At 31.0% G+C, this 21,243-nt stretch overlaps 1 protein-coding gene across 2 annotated transcripts in view; it reads left to right on the forward strand.

Annotated features, from left to right (window-relative positions):
- The window catches only part of LOC107442922 (cell adhesion molecule Dscam1), a 171,252-nt gene that overhangs the window by 59,641 nt on the left and 90,368 nt on the right, over positions 1 to 21,243 (forward strand). For both annotated transcript variants that reach the window (XM_043040967.2, XM_043040966.2), the window contains exons 7-8: positions 3,305 to 3,715; positions 17,040 to 17,198. In XM_043040967.2, coding sequence (XP_042896901.1) covers positions 3,305 to 3,715; positions 17,040 to 17,198 — 570 coding nt within the window. The remainder of the gene's footprint in view (positions 1 to 3,304; positions 3,716 to 17,039; positions 17,199 to 21,243) is intronic.

Here is a 21,243-nt window from a genome sequence, read left to right on the forward strand (position 1 = left end):
ATTACCAGATGCAATTTTGTTTTGATCGATCTTACTGTGTTTCTCTTTAATTAACCAAGTTATCCCGCTTTTTTATGACTTACAACTCTATTTGTGATAATGAGGTTGGAGTTAATGTAGTCAAAAAGTGTGCGGACATGTTAAAACTAGAGCAACGCTCAATTCTCAATACCAAGTTTATGGTATATTGGTGAAGCATTTTTGGGTTCTCGTTACTTTAAGAAGAAACTATTAGCTATTCATTTCTTTAAAACTTCTTTTTATACGCGTTTTTAACTATTTTTTCCGTATTAACTATTATAGCGGTATTAACTATTTCCAAGTGGGAGTGCAATTATATCCTAGTTACTACTGAGCTATGGGATACTCTCAACTCGAGAAGAAAAAGAAGAATGACACACAACCACTTACCTGACGTTTGACCTCAGCGCCAAATTGTTGTTTAACGACGATTTAATATTCTGTATATGGTTGACTAAGGTTGAGCTAAGTTTCTTCCCATAAGTTAGAATATTAATTAAGTTTATTAAACATTACACCATATCGCATATCGAACAAGTTAAAATGTATTTTTTTGTCTACGTCTTTTATTTAATCTAGATTTAATATTTGTTTATGTATTTTATTTTGTTTTATGCGTCTGGAAACTTTGTTGCATAATTACTTTGTTTACATTACTTTGTCGCTATGTTCTACATGGCTTTAGTCATGTCTTCGTGTACAGGAAGAAATAAACCAAATCTTTCTTCCTGAAAGAGTTTAGAATGTGTCACTTCAGGGAATTTAGATTTGATGGGCTAGGCTCAATCGAAATAGAATGGAAAGGACATTTGCTAAAATAAACAAATGTTTCAACTGCCAATCAGGGGACATTCCCGCGTTGACGTCGCTTACAGGTATCCAATTTTCAAAAGGTGCGAGAATAACACAGACCACTGGAAATATTTAAATTTAGAACCACTCGTAAAATAATTTATAAATCTAGCTAATGCCATGAATTTAAATTTAGCTATTTCTTTTTTAAAATAGCTTAAAAATTATATTTTTAACTAAACATGCCAAAATCGGACTTTTGTAATGTCGTAACTCATAAATATTGTCACTCATAAATAGGATCTTGATTTTTACAAAAAAAAAAAATCAGCGAAATAATTTTTCATTAAAGGAGTGCTTGCTAACATCCTTCACACAAATGGCAGTAATATACAAACTATATTCCAGAAAATTGTTTATATTAATCAAAAAAGTGCTATTATTTTAGCAGAAATTAGTTTGAAAAACTAACTTATTTATCAACATATCATTCAAATAAGTTTCCCATTATTTCAAAGCATTTTATAATGCTTTCACGAATTATTTTATGACAAAATGTCATTTTTCCTGCAAGGATATTTGAAATCACGAATTGATAAACCAATGATTATGTGTAAAGACCACCAAATTCCACTCCTTATCCCTTTACCCCTACTATATCGAGATTTTTCTATTCGCCTTTATTGGCTTCTTGCCAATTTTCCATATTATACGTGGACTATCAGTAATAAACGCAATCCCGATAGCCCTTTTTCATACCATTCATCATCCTTTTTTAAGATAGTCTGATTTCTTAGCATTCAGTGAAAAAAGTTATTATATTTTCAGTTTTTACACCACAAAAGTATTTAACATGAATTAAGAAATATTAGTTCATATAACATAAAGTGTCACTTTTCAAATAAAATAAATAAATAAATAAATGCTTCAAGATCGGATAATGCTGACAGAATGTAAATTCTTTTCCGCAAAGCAAATTATCAGTAAAAGTTTCAAAATTTGAATTCCATTTTAGCAACAAAAAAAAAATTAAATTTTTGTACTAAAAATTTGCTAATTAAAAAATAATAATACTAGTTACGAGGTTTTGTGATGCAAATTTGTAAAATTAAAATTAGTTACTAACATAATGATGTAAGTTTCTTTAAGAGTTTTGAATTTTAACCGTACTCTGATGAAAAATTCAGCAATCCCCATCAGAGTTTTCCTTTGTTGTCAAAAAGAACAAAATTAAAAAAAAGTTACAGTCTCGAATATTATCGGTTGCAAACATTAGAAGCCAATATTAGCTTCTTTGCTTTTTGAGTGACGCTTTTGTTAATTACTTCAAACAAGCAATTACAAGTTACGCAGTATAAATTTATAAAATCAATAAATAAACAGTTTTGTTGCGTCTTTAACAATTAAAGACCTCGGGAGTTAAAAATAAATTTATTTGCTAAACTCTGTTCCGCAGAGAATTAGTTTAAATACATTAGAACCGAAAAATTACAGAATTCCAAGCGCGTTAAATCTTGAAATGACTGAACCTGCTTGAATTTCGATAAATTAAAATATATTCGTTGAGCTACTTTTTTATTTTGTAAACCACTTTGAGTTTTTCAGTATAAGGTAGTCATTGCAGTAAAACAATTCTTTTTTATTATTATTTCTTACACCTGGTACAATCACAGTCTCGGTTCTCCTTAGAACCGGTTTTATCCGACTAGGCTAAATAAAACCGGGTACAAGCTTTCATCATAAAACTATTTGGCCTCTAAGTATACATATTTTTTTTTTTACTTTTACATTTTGGCGAATTTATCATTCAAAAAAATTTTAGTGACTTCGTTCCAAAATTGCAGAGGGAAAAACATCCAAAATCAAGTTTTGAAGGTTTTGAACAAGTTTTTCCCACTATAATTTTTTACTTTAAGTAATTATTCCCGACAAGAGCTTTCCCTTTGATTAAAAAAAATGCTTATCCATCAAAATTCAGTTATAAAATAATGATTTTTTTTACCTAAGAAGCATTAATGTTGAGCTATAGAAATAAATGCCTTTCCATAAATCACAAAATAAGGTTAATTATCATTTTATACCCACGATACCTTTAATATTGCCAACCAGCCTGTGTGGGGGGCATAGAACTGTCCTTGCATCAGAAAGGTCCTGGGCTCGAATCCCGGACAAGGCATGGATGTTTCTTTCTCTCTCTCTGTGTGTTCTATGTCCTCTCTCCTTCGTGTATGAATGTGTGTGAATGTGACCCGTCCTATAAACGGGTTGTGGCTGTGTGAATGGAGTTGCAGAAGTCGAATTTCTAGCCATTGATGGCGCCACTGAAGAACAGAAACAATCGCACCCCAACTGCCTAAAACAGGCATACGAAAAAAAAAGTAAAAAATACCTTTAACATTTATCAGATTTCCAGTAAAACCAAAAATTTTTCGAAGTTTACAAGAAATATTAATCTCAATTCAGTGCATTTTTGCTATCTATTATTTTTCAGACCTATCTCCACAATTCAAGCTCACTTTTCCGGAAAAGACTGTACGTCCTGGTAGCTTTATTTCTCTTCTGTGCATAACCAGTGGCAACCCAACTCCCCAAGTAAAGTGGACACTAGACGATGTCTGGACATTATCCACAAGACCTGGTATCGCAGTCAGCACTTACTTGAGCCCAGCTGGAGATGTGTTCAGTTATGTTAATATCACATCTGCAGATGTAATGGACAGCGGTCTCTACAGTTGTGTGTCCTTCAACGAAGCTGGTAGATCTGTTCATTCACGGCGATTGAATGTTTTTGGGTCAGTGTTCATCAGACCTCTGAACAATTTGACTGCTTTAGCTGGAGGAACCTTCAAAGTCTTCTGTCCATTCGGGGGTTATCCATATAATGATATCATCTGGAAGAAAGGTAGGGGATATTTTAAAATTGTTTTATAATTTAAGAACCAAAAGATTGACAAGGAAAATATCGGGTTTTTTCCTTTCCTTTTTAACAGATAAAATAAAAGAGTAAACTTGACAGGATTTTATGTATATGACCACAGGTCTGAGGTTCTCTCTTCGAACCGGGCAAAAAGTTAACTCAGCCTTTTTACTCTTAAGTGGATCGATAAAACGAGTAACAAGCATGCTTGGAGAGAAAACAATCAGAGTTCTACCTTCGGTTGATCACTCACCGAAACATCTGCTCCTGCCCCCTAGAACTCTAGGTCAAGAAATTTAAGATGAGCATAGTAGGTCTTGACCCTCCAAGGGCTCCCGCTCAATAGAGTTTCGCTTTTCATGAAGCAGAGAAAAATTAAGTACTCATTCTTGTAAAAATAATGTTTATAAAATAGAGTAATATAAAGTATTTTTTATCATTCAAGCAGTTTTTGTGATAGAATAGTCATAAACTTTGCAGTGTGAATTGATCTGCAAATCGTCACTTTACATACCGGGCAGCTACTTTTGGATAAAGTGGCCTTTAAATATCCGCTCTCCTGCTTGACATTTTCTTAAATAAAAAAAAAATGGTTCTTCCATTTTTAAGTTCGGGAGACAAATTTTTTTTTTTTTTTTAAAGTAAAAAATTTGCATTAAAGTAGAAACCAACTACAGCCTAGAGAAAAATCTCTAAAAAATATAGCAAATCATTCATAAGCCGCTGGATTGTAAATTAGGTAATCCGGATGGACATTTGCGAGGAAAGTACATTTCTCATCGGTCAGGTGTAAAAGTCAAAGTTGCCTGACCAAAAAAGAGCTTACAAACAATATCGATGTCAATCTAACATTATTGCTAAATGGTCAGACTGAAATTCACATTTTAATATTCTATCATTTAAAATATTAAATGCTTTTCTAGAAAAAAACACTATAGAACAAAATGTTTCAAACCATTCTTCATCTTACGTAGTTAAAAATACAAAAACTAAACCAAGTCTTAGAAAGCTGAAACATCTACTAAATAGATCTGTCGACAATTAATAGAATGACAATTTAGATTAATTCTTGACACTTAATCTCTGTATTTAAGTTTTTAGCACCATTTGAACTTCTGCTTTTATACCTGGCAATCTTATTACAGAAATATTTTAAATTATTTTTGAAAGTTTCCCAAACATGTAAGCTCATTTGAATTACTCGCTTTATAGATTTCGTTTTGCGTTTTGTTCCATTTTTTCTTTATATTTTATTTTCTATTTTTTAAGCGATATTATTTTTACTTAATGTGATCAATTTGCTTTATTTTTTTAGCGATCCTTACACTATTGTGTTGATATATTTTACTTTGGATATATTGATACAATATCAGATGAACCCCTTTTTGAGGATATAATCGTGTGAGCTGATGAAAAGATTACATCTTTTCATTTTTTCCGGCTTTTTAATGTATATATATATATATTTTTTTCTTTTAGATATTTCATTTTAATGATTTTTCTACTTCCCTTTTCTTCTGAATTCTTTGACTCCTGAAATCTCAATTATTTGATGGATTAAAATACTTATCAGATGAACCCACATGTATTTCAAGAAAATTTGACATTCTGCTAACGCTTATGGAGAAAGATCAAATCCGAAATGAGCTGGCAGAAATTTTTTACCTCAGATGTATTAGTGTCACTGTGAAAATCTACAAAATTAAACTTTTATTGAATTTTGAGGTTAAAATTTTAGCCCTTGATCTTTTCTAAGACTAGATATTTAATTTAAATTTATGGAAAAATATTACGATTCAAATAAAAAATACATGGTACAATTTTAAAGATGCACTTATAAGAAATTTCGATAAGCAATTTTGTAAAGTTCTAAAATTATCTTATAATATAAAAATTCTACTGCTATTTGAGAAAAAAAGTTTAAACTCATATAGAAAGTAGATAGCACTACTTTAAAATTTGACACTTCAAAAAACTATTGATATCCTATATTTCACAGTGCAAAACTTTAAAATTGAATTTTAGGCTTTTATTGCAACGTTAAAAGTTTATTACAGTTTTAATTTGTATAACTTGATATTTATTCGATTGATAATTTAAAAAAAGAAGAACATCAACTAATATGTATGGTACCCTATTGTAATTTTCCTCTCGAAAAAAATATTTATGCTTTTCTTTGACATTTAAGAGTTTGTATATGCAGGTGACGAATTCAAGTCTTCTACTTCCCCCAGAACAAAATTGCCCAAGTGATTGACCTATTTAGATGTGCCTCGTGACAAAAATGCGATATTTGGCGAATGCAAGGTCTGATACTCGAAATTCCCTGCCAAACTTTCTCTCGATTTTCTTTGTGTGACAAACAGTATACTTTACGATAGCTTTTCTTGTGAAGCTTGACCTTTGGTATATTATTGAGCCATAAATACTATGGAACATGCTTAAAACCGAAAATTCTTTTACAAAAGAATTTTAATTTAAATTTAAAAAATTGTAAGCCTCCGTCTGAGAGCTGAAATACATATGACTGCTGGTGACGCTGTTGTGAGCAGAGGTGTTCCCTTAGTAATAAAGGAAAAAAAATCCCATCTCATTTCTAAAAGAAATACGAAATTTATTATTCAAATAATGTTTCTTTTTACGAAATTTAAAGCATTAATTTATTAATGTTTTTATTCAAATCTATGTTTTTTTTCAACTAGCAATTAATATAATTTTCAAACCCACTTAATTATCCATTTTAGAATTCCGAACATCATTTTGAGAAGGAGATCTCGTTATTTAAATTTTTTTTCCATGACTGCCATAGCATACTGCTTGTGAGACAAAATTTCTCTTTGAAGATTAATTAACGAAATATCAAGATATTTAAAACTTTACTTTGTTTTTATTTCAGGTTTTTAAGACGATTTTTTATTTAAATTTAGCTATAACAAAAACAATCAGTTGAAATCGCGCAAAAACTCATGACTTTGAGATTCAATGTTTGCTTCTACTGCCGCATCTTTCAACTAACTGTATGGCATTAATATTTTAAGTACAGACAGGTTGTACAAATCGTGCACGAAATCACTACTTATAGAAAAAACGTTCGCCCCAACCCCTACCACAGTATTCCACTAAATTCATGCCATTGATATTTAAAGTGCAATACGATTACGTGAAATTGTACACAAACTTATGACTTCGAGTTCCAACGTTGGCCTCGACTGCCACAACATTGTACTAAATCCATAGCATGGGTACTTTCAGTGCAAATCGATAGCTTGAAGTTTCGCACGAAATCGCCGTTTTGAAGTTCAACCATGCTATCTGCCTTAATGAATTTTTAATATTGGCACTAAAAATATCGATTGAGCTGGTTTTAGAATTAGTCTTCTATATTTTACAATTCAGTTTATTTCGAAGTGTTTGTCTGGAAACCTCGATTCAAGGTTTCTTATTCAATGGCCAGGAATTATTTTGGGATAAATTTGGGTTCATTAACAGACATTTCATAACATTCCCTGTCTTAAAAATGGAGCCTTAAAAATAATGTATTGAAAATAAGAGTGCAAAAAAGAATCATTAATTAATTATATTAATGTAAAAACGAATCATTCGCCAAATATTTTAACTTAAATTTGGACCCTTCAGATTATGCTTTACATTCTGTTTTTTAAAATGCGCTTAATGATACACTTGAATCGTAGTTTTAAAACTTAATCTCTTTGAAAATCATAGCTTTAATAGATTTTTTCACACACTTGAACCTTATTTTCACATATTCTTAAAAATAGTATCCTGCCCAGAGAACCTTATTCAACGGCAATATTAGATTCATGCAGAAAACAGGTAAAAAAAATCACCAAAACAAAAAATTTTAGCGCAAAGGTCAGAACATATAATTATTTTTATTTAAAAAAATTACAAGAACGGGTGCCTTTTTTTCTCAAAATTGTCAGATTTTTCACAAATTCGCAAAACAGATCTACAAAACTTTCGAATAATCATAACAAATCTGACTCGTAAACAAACATTAAACAAATTGCTTTTTTTTGCTTCTAAAATTCCGTTCAAGACTTTCATTTGATTAATAACCTCATCAATTGCATCTGTCATTGATAAACGAATATATTTCACCGAAACTAGTACATGTAATTAACTCGGGGCATATCGAATTCATGAATGAGACAAATGTAATTAGTTGTTCGAACACTAGTTCCTTTCTACTTCTCTACTCTTCATGGCTAACTCTCTTTCATGGATAGAGATAATCGAGTCGCTGGTTTTAAAGAATTCAGTCGATGAGATGATGTTGAGAAATTTCCAAAATTTTCTTAATGGAGACAATTTGGTGGAAATTTTGACACGAACTTTTAATGAACTGTATTCTTAATCATTCTGTAAAATTAAATATTCTCAATGAATTCAATGTTTAAATTTATGAGTATTTACTTTAAAGTAAAATAGGGCATGTTAAAGTTTTTTTTTTATCCTGAAATTGAATAAAAGATATAAATCTTATTACTAGACGTTGTAAAAGATATGACTTTCAGATAACAATCTGTGAAAAAGCAGTGATAGCTCAGGGGATAGAGCTTTCGCCTTCCAATGAGGCGAACCGGTTCGAATCCCAGTCAATACGAATTCCGCATCCGGCTTGCACCGACCACAGTGCTGACTTGAAATATCCTCAGTGATAGACGGATATTGGGTTAGAGTCCCATTGCCACCAGGCTAACCACATGAGGTTCTCGTAGTCTTCCTCTCCATGTAACGCAAATGCGGATTAGCTCCATCAAAAAGTCCTCCACGAAGGCAAATGTCTCCCAATATTCCAGGAGTTCTCTTGTCTTCTGGATTGGGTTCAAAATTACAGGGCTACGGAGTTGAACATTAGTAGTCGTAAACCCATAAAATTGGGTCGGCTGTTCAACGACGGTTGTAAAATGAAATATAATAAAAACAATCTGTGAAATGCCGAGTGTCATATTTTAACGGAAAAAAACGTACGGAAACTTTTTTGGTAGAAGTAACATTGAGTAATCTGGAAAATATCTTTAACTTAAATGATTGCAAAATTGTAGCTTTTTTTTTCAATTTAGCTTTACCTCTTCAAAATTCTTATACGCGAAAATAATGTTTAATTATCCTTCATTTTAAGAAACAAATAAGATATTATAACATAATATTAAAAAAAAAGCATTGATGGCATATTCTTGATAAATATGGTACAGAAAACCCTATAGATATGCTAGACAATTTTATGATGTTATTTCTGTTTTAGTCTTTGTAAATAGAATCGACGTTTCAGGTTCGTTTAATTTTAGCTCTAGTCGCACTTTACCCCTCTCCATTACCATGGTACTATTCGAAATTTTTGCTTTTCCCCACTCTTCGTAGAAATTATCCAAATCTGTATCAATTTTTGCTCGCGGGTCTTTTTTTCGGGTGAATTGAAAAATTGAATACTGCATTCAGAACTACAGCGATTGCAGTCCTATCTCAGAAATGTCAACAGCTCTGGATTTGGCAAAATATTTTAAAAAATCGTCAGCGAACTACAAACTAATATTTTATTTTATATTATTTTATTTTGTAACCGTCATTGCACAGCCGACCCAATTTTGAGTTTACGACTACTAATGTTCGACTTCGTAGCCGCATAATTTTGAACCCAATCCAGAAGGCAAGGAAACTCCTGCATCAAGCAAGAGACGAACTATGGTTCACGGAAGGAATCTCTTGATGGAACTAATCCACATTTACGTTAGTGAGGAGGAAAAACGCGAAAATCTCTCACGATTATCTCCCTTAATTATTATTCTTTGTGTTTAAAAAAGCAGAGAAAAAAACTAGGAATATCTCATTTGATTGTTAAATTTGGGCTGAACATGAAATGGCGCATTTTTTGGTGTCTGCTTTTCCTAAAACTTACATTTCGAGCTGCCTCCAGAATAAAATGCTCACCAAAGAAATTTTAAAATTAGGTCCTTGATTATTTTTTTTTCATTATTATTATTATTTTTCTCATTACAACTTTATTCAATCGATTCTATTGCTTTTATGTTGTTCAAAGCACCACACCAACTACTATTACCTGGTTTAGAGGTATTGAACACTGTTCAGAACTACAACGACTGCAGTCCTATCACAAAGATGCCAACTGCTTTGGATTCGGAAATGTTTAAAAAAAACGTTAGAGAACTACAAACTAAAATTTTATTTTATAACCGTCGTTGAACAGCCGATCCAATTTTGAGTTTACGTTTACTAATGTTCAAATTCATAGCCTTGTAATTTTGAACCTGACCCAGAAGGCAAGTTGGAACCTCTTCTATCGCCCTCTGCATAAAATCACTGATCTGTTGTGTAGGAAACACGGCATGCGTCGGCAGTTATTTAAATGCGTCTGTAAAAACAATTATTTGACCGTAGCTCTGTTCAAATTACTCCAACTCTCATAGATGACCATCTTTGATTATCTCCTGACATCAAGGTTATTCATGATAGCAGAGCTCGAAATACAAGCAATCTCAAGCTAAATTTTTTAAATATATGAACTTATTAGCAAGAAACAAAATGGAAAAGCAAGTTACAATGATCAAAAGAACTATAGATAAGATAATCCTTAACTGGCGTGTAAATAAAATGAGTGGTATTGCGGACTGTCACATTGTTGTCTAGGCAACGAGGATAGAAATGTAACCTTGAGAAGCCAATTTTAATTACGAGAAATATTCTTTATCCGCGAATGCAACTACCTATAGGGGGCGTTGTTGTATGAGACGAATGACTGCTAGCAGAACAACACGATTATTAGTTGCACTGGAGATTTCTTCAGTGAATCATGGTAACGTTCCATCCTTATTGTGGCTTATTAAATTTAAAAGAGAAAAATGTTTGATATTCCTTCTTATGTAAGCGAAAGCAAAACGGAATCTCTTTTCTGAAGAGAAGGAACATCCCAAACACATTGGAAAAATATTTGTGAATAAGCAGAACAAATAAATATGTATCTTATTAGAGTTAAAACTAAATATCTTATTATGTTCTTATTAGAGTAATGTCTGTGAAATCACTCTACTAAATTTAATGATCTAATATGAAAGATCTACTTAAACTTTACATTCCATACTTTTCGGAATCATAGTACTTCAAATATTAAAATATGCAAAAAGTATACACTGACATAAAATGCTGTGTCATTTAATTTTGCAAAAAAAAAAAAAAAAAAAAAAAAAAAAAAAAAAAAAAAAAAAAAACGAAGAAAAAAAAGGTTTTTAGGAGTTTTTTTTATCAAACGATTTAAAGTTTTAATAAAAAATCATTATTTATAAACTAAAAAAGGTGGAGTAATGAATGCTTACGATTAAAAAAAACTATTATAAAAATTCCTCGTATTGAAATAAAAAAAATTCATATTGTTTTATTTTAGTCTTGAAGTTTTTAATCAGACGTAGAAGATCATTCTGTAGAGAACTATCATCAAATTAGAAAAAAAAAATTTTACAAGTAAATTTTTATTATGAAAATCATAACACTTACCTGCTAAACACTAAATCCATCGAATTCCAAAATGAAATGTTTTTCTTTTGAAAATTTTATTCTCAAATAATATATGCATAGATTATCCCTTCATTATTTTAAGATGACGTACCATACAATAAAACTTCATGATTGTAAGATCTCGATATGAATTTCAATAACTTCAAAGCAATGAGCTTNAATTTTTATTAGGAAAATCATAACACTTACCTGCTAACACTAAATCCATCGAATTCCAAAATGAAATGTTTTACTTTTGAAAATTTTATTCTCAAATAATATATGCATAGATTATCCCTTCATTATTTTAAGATGACGTACCATACAATAAAACTTCATGATTGTAAGATCTCGATATGAATTTCAATAACTTCAAAGCAATGAGCTTATGTAACTTAAAAACAAAATGGCAGAATTCTCGTTTAAATTAAGCATTCAAAATTTAAAAAAAAACTTAACAAGAAAATGATAAAAAAATTTTTTAATAATCGACACATATCATACTATTTCAAGTAATTTGGATGATTTTTTATTTTTTTTTTTCCGTATCATATAGATGCTAAATTATATACTATTCTATAAAAAAAGAAGAATATTCTATAACTATTACAGTTCTGAAATCACATTTATTCATTGAAATAAAGTAAGCAATGCGGACTTAAATAACTTTGGTTTAATTTATAATAAATTAAAGACAAAACAAATCCATTTTACCTTAATGTGCACATATTTAACACTATGCGATAACAAAATCGGAAGTTATCGATTGCAAGTATATTGATAATGTAAAGGAAAAATTTATTGAGAAATTGTTCTTCAAATGTTGGGCGCGTTCTGTTTCCGAATGATTTATCAATGTTCCGGGTCGTTTTTTCATGTTCTCCACCCTTTTTCTTAGAGAAATTTTGCTAATTATTTGCTGCTGAAAAAAGCGTCCTACTCTACCAATGATTCTTATAGAACTGAATAACAACTAATAAATATAAGTCTGAAAATATCCCCCGCTAGAGGGCGTATTAAAGCGTTGCGATCGCGAATACCAAATAATAAGTTTAGTTTTTAGGCTTCGGCTTTTTTGCTAAGATGTTATTTCTTGTAAAAAATATTACAACGATTCATATTTTTAAAATGGATGAGTTGAATATGTTTACCAATAAGTTATGTAACTTTGGAATAGTCGTTTAGCGTATTCTAATGTAATTGAAAAGAAAATAAATGGGGCGTAAATACACTTAACATGAATTTGACATAAGAAAACGCGATGTTTGAGAATGTGATTAACAGACTCTGACATCTTCCTCCTTAGGACAATTTTCGAACTGTTTGTCATAACTCATTAACTAGGTTAGCAGCAGAGAATTAAGTTTTAATCGACCTTAATACTTACTAAATAACTTAAATAAATATTAACTTAACAATAACTTAAATAAAAATTTAGCAGGAGAGATAAATATAGGATTCTATTTGTATTTCGCATGTGAAATCTAAAATGGATATAGTTGATTTCCGATCTTGTTATTTTTACATGTATCAATGAAAAGACTTCATGTACTAGGCTGGAAAAAAATATAATACATACGTTGTAAAATATTTGCCAACCAAGTTATTTGTCTTCAAACATACATACATTAACATACGTAAAAAACATACATACACAAACATACATAAAAAAACATACATTGTGGTAGCATAATGTAAAAAACATAATTTATAGTAATACTTAGAACATTTAGTGGGAGGGTCTAAGGATCAAGAAAAATTAAAAAGTTTTTATACTTATTTTAAAACTAAAATTCGCTTTAAATTGGGATAAAATTATGTTTTAGCTCAATTCATACGTAATATAACGCCTATTTTACTCACTTTTTTACCCATATTAAAATTGAGTTTATGCTAAAATTTAGAAAAAATAATTTTTGTCATGTTTTTTTTTCTTTCTAGAATTTTATGCCTTAAAAACTATCAAATATAATAGAAAGAAGTTTGAATTAATTATTTCAATTATTTTTTGATATATGTTTAGTTATTTGGTAAAGCATTTTTAGATATTGTAAAAGAAAGATATTTACGGTAATATACGCAGAACATTTAGTGGGAGGGTCTAAGGATCAAGAGAAATTAAAAAGTTTTGATATTTATTTTAAAACTTAAAACTAAAGTTTGCTTTAAATTGGAATAAAATTATGTTTCAGTTCAATTAATATGTAAACTAATTTACGCCTATTTTACGTTTAAATAATGAACAAGAAAAGTGGGAAGTTTTAACGATATACTGAAAAAAAGAACAATAGATGATAGACACTTTTAAATTTTTTAAGCGAAGCATAAAAGTTTTAGCTCTATAAAAAAACTTAAATATAAATTTTTTAATATTATAAAATTTTTTTCTAGGATTTCATGCATGGAGAAAAAATATTCTGGTAAAATTACTGTAATGTAGAGTAAGGACATTTCAAGTTTAAAAAAACTCCACATTTCTGGTCATGTTACCAAAATATACTGTATTTAAACTATTCATTTGGTAATCTTTCTGTTCACATGGTAACTGTTTACCGTAAGTTCGTAAATTCTCGCTTCAAAATCATAGTTTTTATTACCACACGTTTAGTAACAAGAAGAAAACCGAAAATTAAATTTAACCGGATGATTGGTTTATATGCCATGCTCTAAAGCATAATAAAAGTTTCAAATTTTACCACATTTACCAAATTTTAACATGCATTGTATGTACAATAATATTGCTAATTTTATTAAGATTATTACCAAAGTGCTTTGGTAAAAATATCGTGATTTCTAGTGTTCCCATAGAGCCGGAAACATAGTAAATGTTACAAAAAATCTGAGAGTTTTGTCCATGCTTTTGGTTGAGTGTGGATATGTTATTCTATAATACGGCAGAACAAAAAATAAGAACAAATAAGAGTTTTTAAAAACTTTTAAGTGTGTGTACCTTCATAAAATCAAGTTTCTTCAAAAAAAATTATTTTTTAATATCTCTAACTGAAATAAAACTAGCTTGAAAATACGAAAATAAAAATGAACTTGGTTACTTAATGAGTCAAATAGCTAACTTTCCGCAAATGTTAATGAGTACTGATATCACACACGTTTTTTGTATAATTTCTCATTTCATAAATAATCCAGTCATAAAAAAATCAACCCAATACATCCAAACTTGTAAAACTACAGCAAACTAAAACCATTAGAGAGAACGCGAGCATAATTTTAAATTTACAGATCCAAATGATATAAAATTTGTCCAACGTGTCTTCGTTCAAAAAGAAGCTTTAAATAAATATAACTTTTGGAAAAAGAAATTTACATCCCGAAATTTAAAAAAAAAATGCAAATAATGTACTTACAAACGAAAGAAGAGAAAAAAAACTTTCGAAATTTCCTGATGTTAATGAACCTATGCATTATTTATTTTATTGGAGTGATACATAAAAAGGAAAGTTTCTCGAAGTTGCAAAAACTCATTTAATTGACTCAAACTCCGGAAAACTATTTGTATCCTGACAACAATTTTTGATCCAGTTGGTTTGAGTGAGGAGCGCTATCTATGGACGCTGAAAAATATGCTAATTTTCTAAACGCTGCCCTCTGGAGAACTGCTGAAGCGCGAAAATGCACTTAGAAAGTTCTGTTTCGCAAGAACTCTTCTTGCTTTTTAAAATTTAAGTTGGGACATAGATGTAGACGACATGTTTGACTTATTCGTTTTATAGCATACTGCTTTTTTTTATATTCAGTTATGGTAATTTGTATGGAACTTGTGTCTTATTGAATTTTATTTAAATTTATGCAGGCTTTTAAAAAATAAGAAGATTGTTTTCTGTACTAATTTTTGTTTTCTGCGCAAATTTTTATTTTCAGTTAATCGATAAATAATTCTTTTTTTTTGGGGGGGGGGATATTATTATCCTTACTGCAAATTTTATGATACTCAGTTTGAATGATATATTCAGTTTTATTGTGTGGTATTCAGGTTATGAACAAATTTTATGATTTTTTTTAATTAAGTTTTGTCCCAAGGGTGATGCCCGGTGGCTGAGGGGTAGCACTTCGCGCTCCCGTGCCACAGGTCCTGGGTTAGATCCTCTGGCCGGGCAAGGTTCACTCAGCCTTCCATTCCCTTAGTAGGTCGATAAATGAGTACCAAGCATGCTTGGGAACTAAACACTGGGAGTTCCGCTTTCAGCTGACCACCTACACTGGAACATCTGCTCCTGTACCCCAGTGCCCTAGGTTAAGAAAACTGAGATGGGCACAGTAAGCCTTGGCCCTCTATGGGCTGTTGTGCCACTGAGACTAGTTTAGTTTGTCCCGAGAGATATTCAGTTTCGTTGAGTTATATTCTGGTTTTTATTTAAAAGCTTGCGGATACCCAGTTCAGTATAAATTCGGCGAATTGGATAAATAGGATAGAATTGGTTTGGTTAATTGGATTGAATTGGTTCAGTTAATTTGAAAAATTGGATTGGTGTCACTGGGTAGGTTTTTTCAAAATATCAAAAAGGTAAATTTAATTGCTTCAAGTGGTATTCAGTTATTTTTAATAATATTCAGTTTGATTGCACGATATTTTGAGTAATAATCAGCTTGATTGGGTGACACTCTGGTTTATATTTAAAGCTTGAGATAACCCAGTTTAGTCAAAATTAAGTAGCTATGATATTGAATAACGCGCACTTTATGTTATGCTTTCTATACGTTTTAAAAATAGCATTAAATAAATACAGGAAATTTATTTACAAATGTTCTCCAAAATGTGTGCAAAATGTGAAATATCCTGAGAATAGCACATCTGATCGAAAATCTAAAAATACACTGATGAAATATTTTGAAAAATGCTTTCAACATTACCAAACTCGAACAACCTAATATGTCACCCTCTGGATCGAGTCTGGTGTCATTCAACAAATCTTTCAAAATATCAAATATTTTAATTGTTTCAATCTCGCGGTATTACTGTTTTAAACTATTTTCACTGAAACTTCATAGCGCAATTATAGCATCCCATATGAACTAAAATGTAATAAATATATGCCAAATTGGCAATTTTTTTTCTGGAAAATCCAGATCTGAAATAAGTAGGGGCTGTTATTTAAGACTTAGAAATTAAACCCATCCACTTGAAGGCAATGAGGCTTGGTAGCCGGACTTAGTTTTATTGAATGCACCTTTTAAAGGAACGATCTCGTGCATTTACACGCATTTAGAAGCCCATGCATATTTGGCCATTCTCTTACATTTTAGACACCCTGTAAACTCCGTAGCTTGCTGAGAAATTAAATATATTTATCATTTAGAGTTTTAAATTTACCTGCTGGTTAATAATTAATTTATCAAAGAAATACGAATTCATTTAAATAATTATTGACTTATCCAGGTAATCAGGAGTTCATCAGGGAGAAAATGCACGTGTACGTAAGACTGTTAAGTGCTCTATTGGCGTAGCTGGTCAGGGTGACACTCACACCGTGAGTGACGTCCTGACCAGCTGGAGGACATGAGTTTGATCTTGGCAGGCGTCTAAAGAAACTGCGTTTATACGCATCGCATCTAAGGTGACCGTTAAATCCGTCTTGACTGATAGTTCATCTCGTTGGTGGCGTTGAAGTTTTGAGAAAAAGGGTACCATCTCAGGTGCTGTCTGTGTCGTCTTAATGAATAAAAATTGCGTGCTAATTGTTTGACCATGATTGGGTTATCTGTGCATATATACGTAAAACTGGTGTTTCAAAATTAAGAAAAAAACATGTGTTTTATCTTACAGAAGGAGAAACTATTGCTAATAACCAGAGGCAGCATGTTTATCAAAACGGTACTCTTCTAATAAGTGAAATGTCCAACGAAGATGGTGGCCTCTACAGTTGTGAAGTCCGAAGTTCACAAAGTGCTCCCGTCTCCAGAACATTTAGAATTTCGATCAAAAGTAAGCTCACAAATTATTTTAATGTGTCAATAGTTATATTTAAACAATATTTTACTGTCTCTTTGAACCCCATTTAGATAAATATATTTTTTTAACTGCTTCTTTCAATTTCAATATTAATTTCGTGAAATGTATTCAGCCATGTTGCGAATTCTGTTTGTATTCGCTTCAAGTATTTTAAAGTTTAATTGCAATACATGTTAGCTAAAATGTCACGTTCAATTTCAAAGTTATTGATTATTTACAACTATGTGAAGTAAAAAGACGTATGATACATGGACAGATACATCAATCAAGTTCTCAATCAATCATTCATCAAGTTTTCTAGTACATACTACAAATGTCCAGTGTGCAAGAAACTGGAACATCCTGAATAACTTTTTGAGATTAATGATCGTTTCTTCGCGTACTCGGACACATTTTCAAAGGCTCAGGGGGTTGACATCACATATGCTAATTAATTAGAGCAGACGATATTTTAAGCTACGAAATCTGGCAAAAACACTGACTTTCTCAATCTAAACATAACTTTTTTTCCCGACGGATTCAGATTTCTGACTCTCAAAATATGGGGGGTAGCTGTTGTTATGGAAATAATAGTCCCACTAGTATGGTCAGGGAAGTTGTCGAATGTTTGAACTCATTAATGTTAATTTCCCTTTTTGAGTATTTCGCCATTTCTCAAGAAAGTTTTAATCTATTTGATAAAAAAATATTTCTCACATTTATAAAAATTCAGTTATCTAAGGATTATTCTACGCAAAAATAATTTCTAGTAAATATTGATTGATTATTATTATTTTCTTTAATAATAGACGAAACAAATTTGACTTGTTAAGTATGCAATTGCTTACATCATTCAAAAAATGTAATTTTCTACGGCAAAATACAAATTTTAGGCGAAATTAGTCGAATAGTTCCTAAGAAATTGAATTTTTAAATACCACTCTTTTGAAATTTGATTTCTTAGGAACTATTCAACTGACTTTGTATTTTGTAATGTAAAATTACATTATTTAATATGATGAAAATAAATGTATGCCTTACAATTTAAAATTATTTTGATTTTTGGTAAAGAAAATAAAAATAAATATTTACTAAAAACTACTTTTACATGAAATATTCCTTGGATAAACAGATTTTACTACAGCGCTCAAAAATTTCCTTTCGAAAGATATGAGGAAATAAGGATAAAGTAAAAGTAACATAAAGCGGTTCAAAATTTGGACCTTTGTCCCTACCAAACTATTGGGATCATATTTCTCAGCTAGCGGGAAATCCGTCTAAAAAAATCCTTTTTATTTTATTTTTTTTTGTGTCTTATTCCGTATTTTAATATCTTCAGCACCAAGTAATTAGCATATTTGAGGCCACCCCTTGAACCAGTAATATTGAGTCATAGACCGTGAAGATCTGATCATAAAATCGAAAGTTATTCAGGGTGGGTCGTTTTTTTCTTCTTTTGCTCACTGCACAGTGTTTACACCCTTGGTCACTCAGCACACATTCTAAACTGTCCCTTCCATGCTTTTTCTTTCATTTTTATGAATGTCTGCCTCATCAGCATAATTGTGGTCTTCTATTTGTGTAGGAAAAACTTTATATATCCCTGCTATCAACATTTCATGAAATTATCTTTAGGTGAACAAGTTTTAAAATTAAAATAAGAGCTTTTAATTCGAACGAAAAAATACAAAATAAATGAATAAATAAAATACAAAAAGATTAGCAAAAAAGATAAATAATATTATGTAACCTAAATTTTCGACCTGTGTCTTGACTTAACTATTGAGATTGTAATTTCCCTCCCACGTCTTGGGGGTCGTAAATTCAAATCTGTCTATATAAAAGTATATAAGAGAGAGAAAATACGTTTTTTTTCTTTGATTTCTCAAATAAAATTCGATTTTTTATTAATTAGCAAATCATGACTATATGCCTGAAGCATGAAAACGGTGACGCTAAAAGCATGCCATTTAGTAAAAAGTTATTCTAAGTATACTTTTTTTGTTTTACATCGCATGTGAATAAAATCATATTGATCTAATCTAAGCCCTATAATATAGTTTATTTTAATGACATATCAACTATACGGATCCTAAAGGGATTTGACATTTTAGCTGAAATATAGCTCGCTTTGAATCAAAACGCAATAAGGTAATATTCAATCAAATTAGAGTTGGGCAAAAAGCCAGAATTCTTTTCTAGAAATCTGAATTACAAGTAAAAACAATTCAATATGAAGAAAGCGAATTATGAATAAAAATCTTATGCTGATATATAATATCACCGAGTTCCTAGCCCTAGTGTGTTAAAAATGCGTTTTTATGTTATTATATTTTTTTAGCTATCATAAAAAGATAATTGTCCAATCATTTCGTCCATTCAGATTAGACAGAAAAATTACACGCGATTTTTATAATATAATAAAGACCATGACATCTTTAACTGTTATCAATTGATATAGGTTTTAGCAGCATTTATTTGTAAATTATTTAATTACCCTTCGCTTTGCAGTACTTGTAAGTAATATTCATTTATCTTCCCTTTTTTGCAGTATTCTCTATTATAATATTTTTGATTTTGATTTTTTTTTTTAAATTAAAGGTGCAAAACCCTATAGTATTTTTTCTTTATTATAGTAAATGATTATACAATATTATGTTTTGAACATTATTTGTGACTAAAGATATTTAGTTATTACTTAACAATTATTAGTTAGTCCTAAAGAAAAGGGTAAACTTTGTGATAGCGTAGACTAAACTGAAAAACAACGATAATAAAGCACAAACCAAGTGGACATACTATAGTTTCGATTCTCTATAAAAACCAGCTTCAATGCCTAAACACCGAATGGCATTAAAAAAGAAAAGAGATAAGCTATCTCAGAGTGGTTCAACTTATCAGGACAAAAGAATAAGATTAAAAGGAAGGTGATAAGAAACAGGTTTGAGGGAGCAACCCCCAGGGAGTATAAGATCGAATTAGACTAGATTTCCAAACATTTGAAAAGGGTAGGATACAAGCATCACGTATTTTTTTAAAATTGTACGGAATTGTAATGAACATTTTATAATTTTCTGAAAAATACTATACAAGGTGTTTATAATGTCCCGGACCCATTTTGATGTTTAATAACTCATAAAATAATAAAGATACATTAAAACTAATAACATAAATGGTTAGATAGACTCAAAAAGTTTCATTACCTTTGTCAATCAACTTCCACGTGTGCCCCCTTCGTCGCAAGGAGAATATCAAGTTGATAGTCAATTTCCCACCAGGTAGCAGCAAGCATGTCGGCATCCACGGAAGCAATTGCGGTTGTAATTCTGGCTTTTAGGTCATCAATGTTCGACACGATCCTCCTGTAAACATTGTCCTTTATTAATCCCCAAAGAAAAAAAATTCAGCGGTGTTATATCAGGTGATCTGGGTGGCCAAGGAATTGGACCTCCTCGCCCAATCCATCTTCCTGGAAAATGGTCATTCGAAGAACTACGAATGATGATACTCCAACGAGGTGGTGCACCATCATGTTGCAAAAAGACATGTGACTGAAGCTCTTCTAGTTGTGGAAATACGAAATTTTCCAACATGTCTAAGTATACGACTGATAAGACCGTCTTTTCTGTAAAATAGAAAAGCCCAATGACTCGGTCGTGCATTAGTCTACACCACGCATTAACCTTTGGGGAATCCCTTTGTGTCTCACGGTATTCATGGGGGTTTTCAGATCCCCACATGCGCACATTATGGCGATTAACAATGCCAGAAACATGAAAGGATGCTTCGTCGGAGAACATTATGCGCTTCCGAAAATCAGCAGCATCTTCTATCCTTCCTACCATATCTGTTGCAAACGCCATCCTCCTAGGCCTATCGTCCGGTTCCAAACCTTGAACAATTTGAACTTTGTATGCATGCAGTCTTAATTGTTTCTTAAAAACCTTGTACACCGTCGAAATTGGCATATCCAATTCTCTTGCCGCTGATCTCACAGATCTTCTAGGATTGTCTAAAAATGTCTGTCTGACACGCTCAA

This window comes from Parasteatoda tepidariorum, chromosome 8, assembly GCF_043381705.1.
Source record: "Parasteatoda tepidariorum isolate YZ-2023 chromosome 8, CAS_Ptep_4.0, whole genome shotgun sequence".
NCBI classification, from domain to species: Eukaryota; Metazoa; Arthropoda; class Arachnida; order Araneae; family Theridiidae; genus Parasteatoda; species Parasteatoda tepidariorum.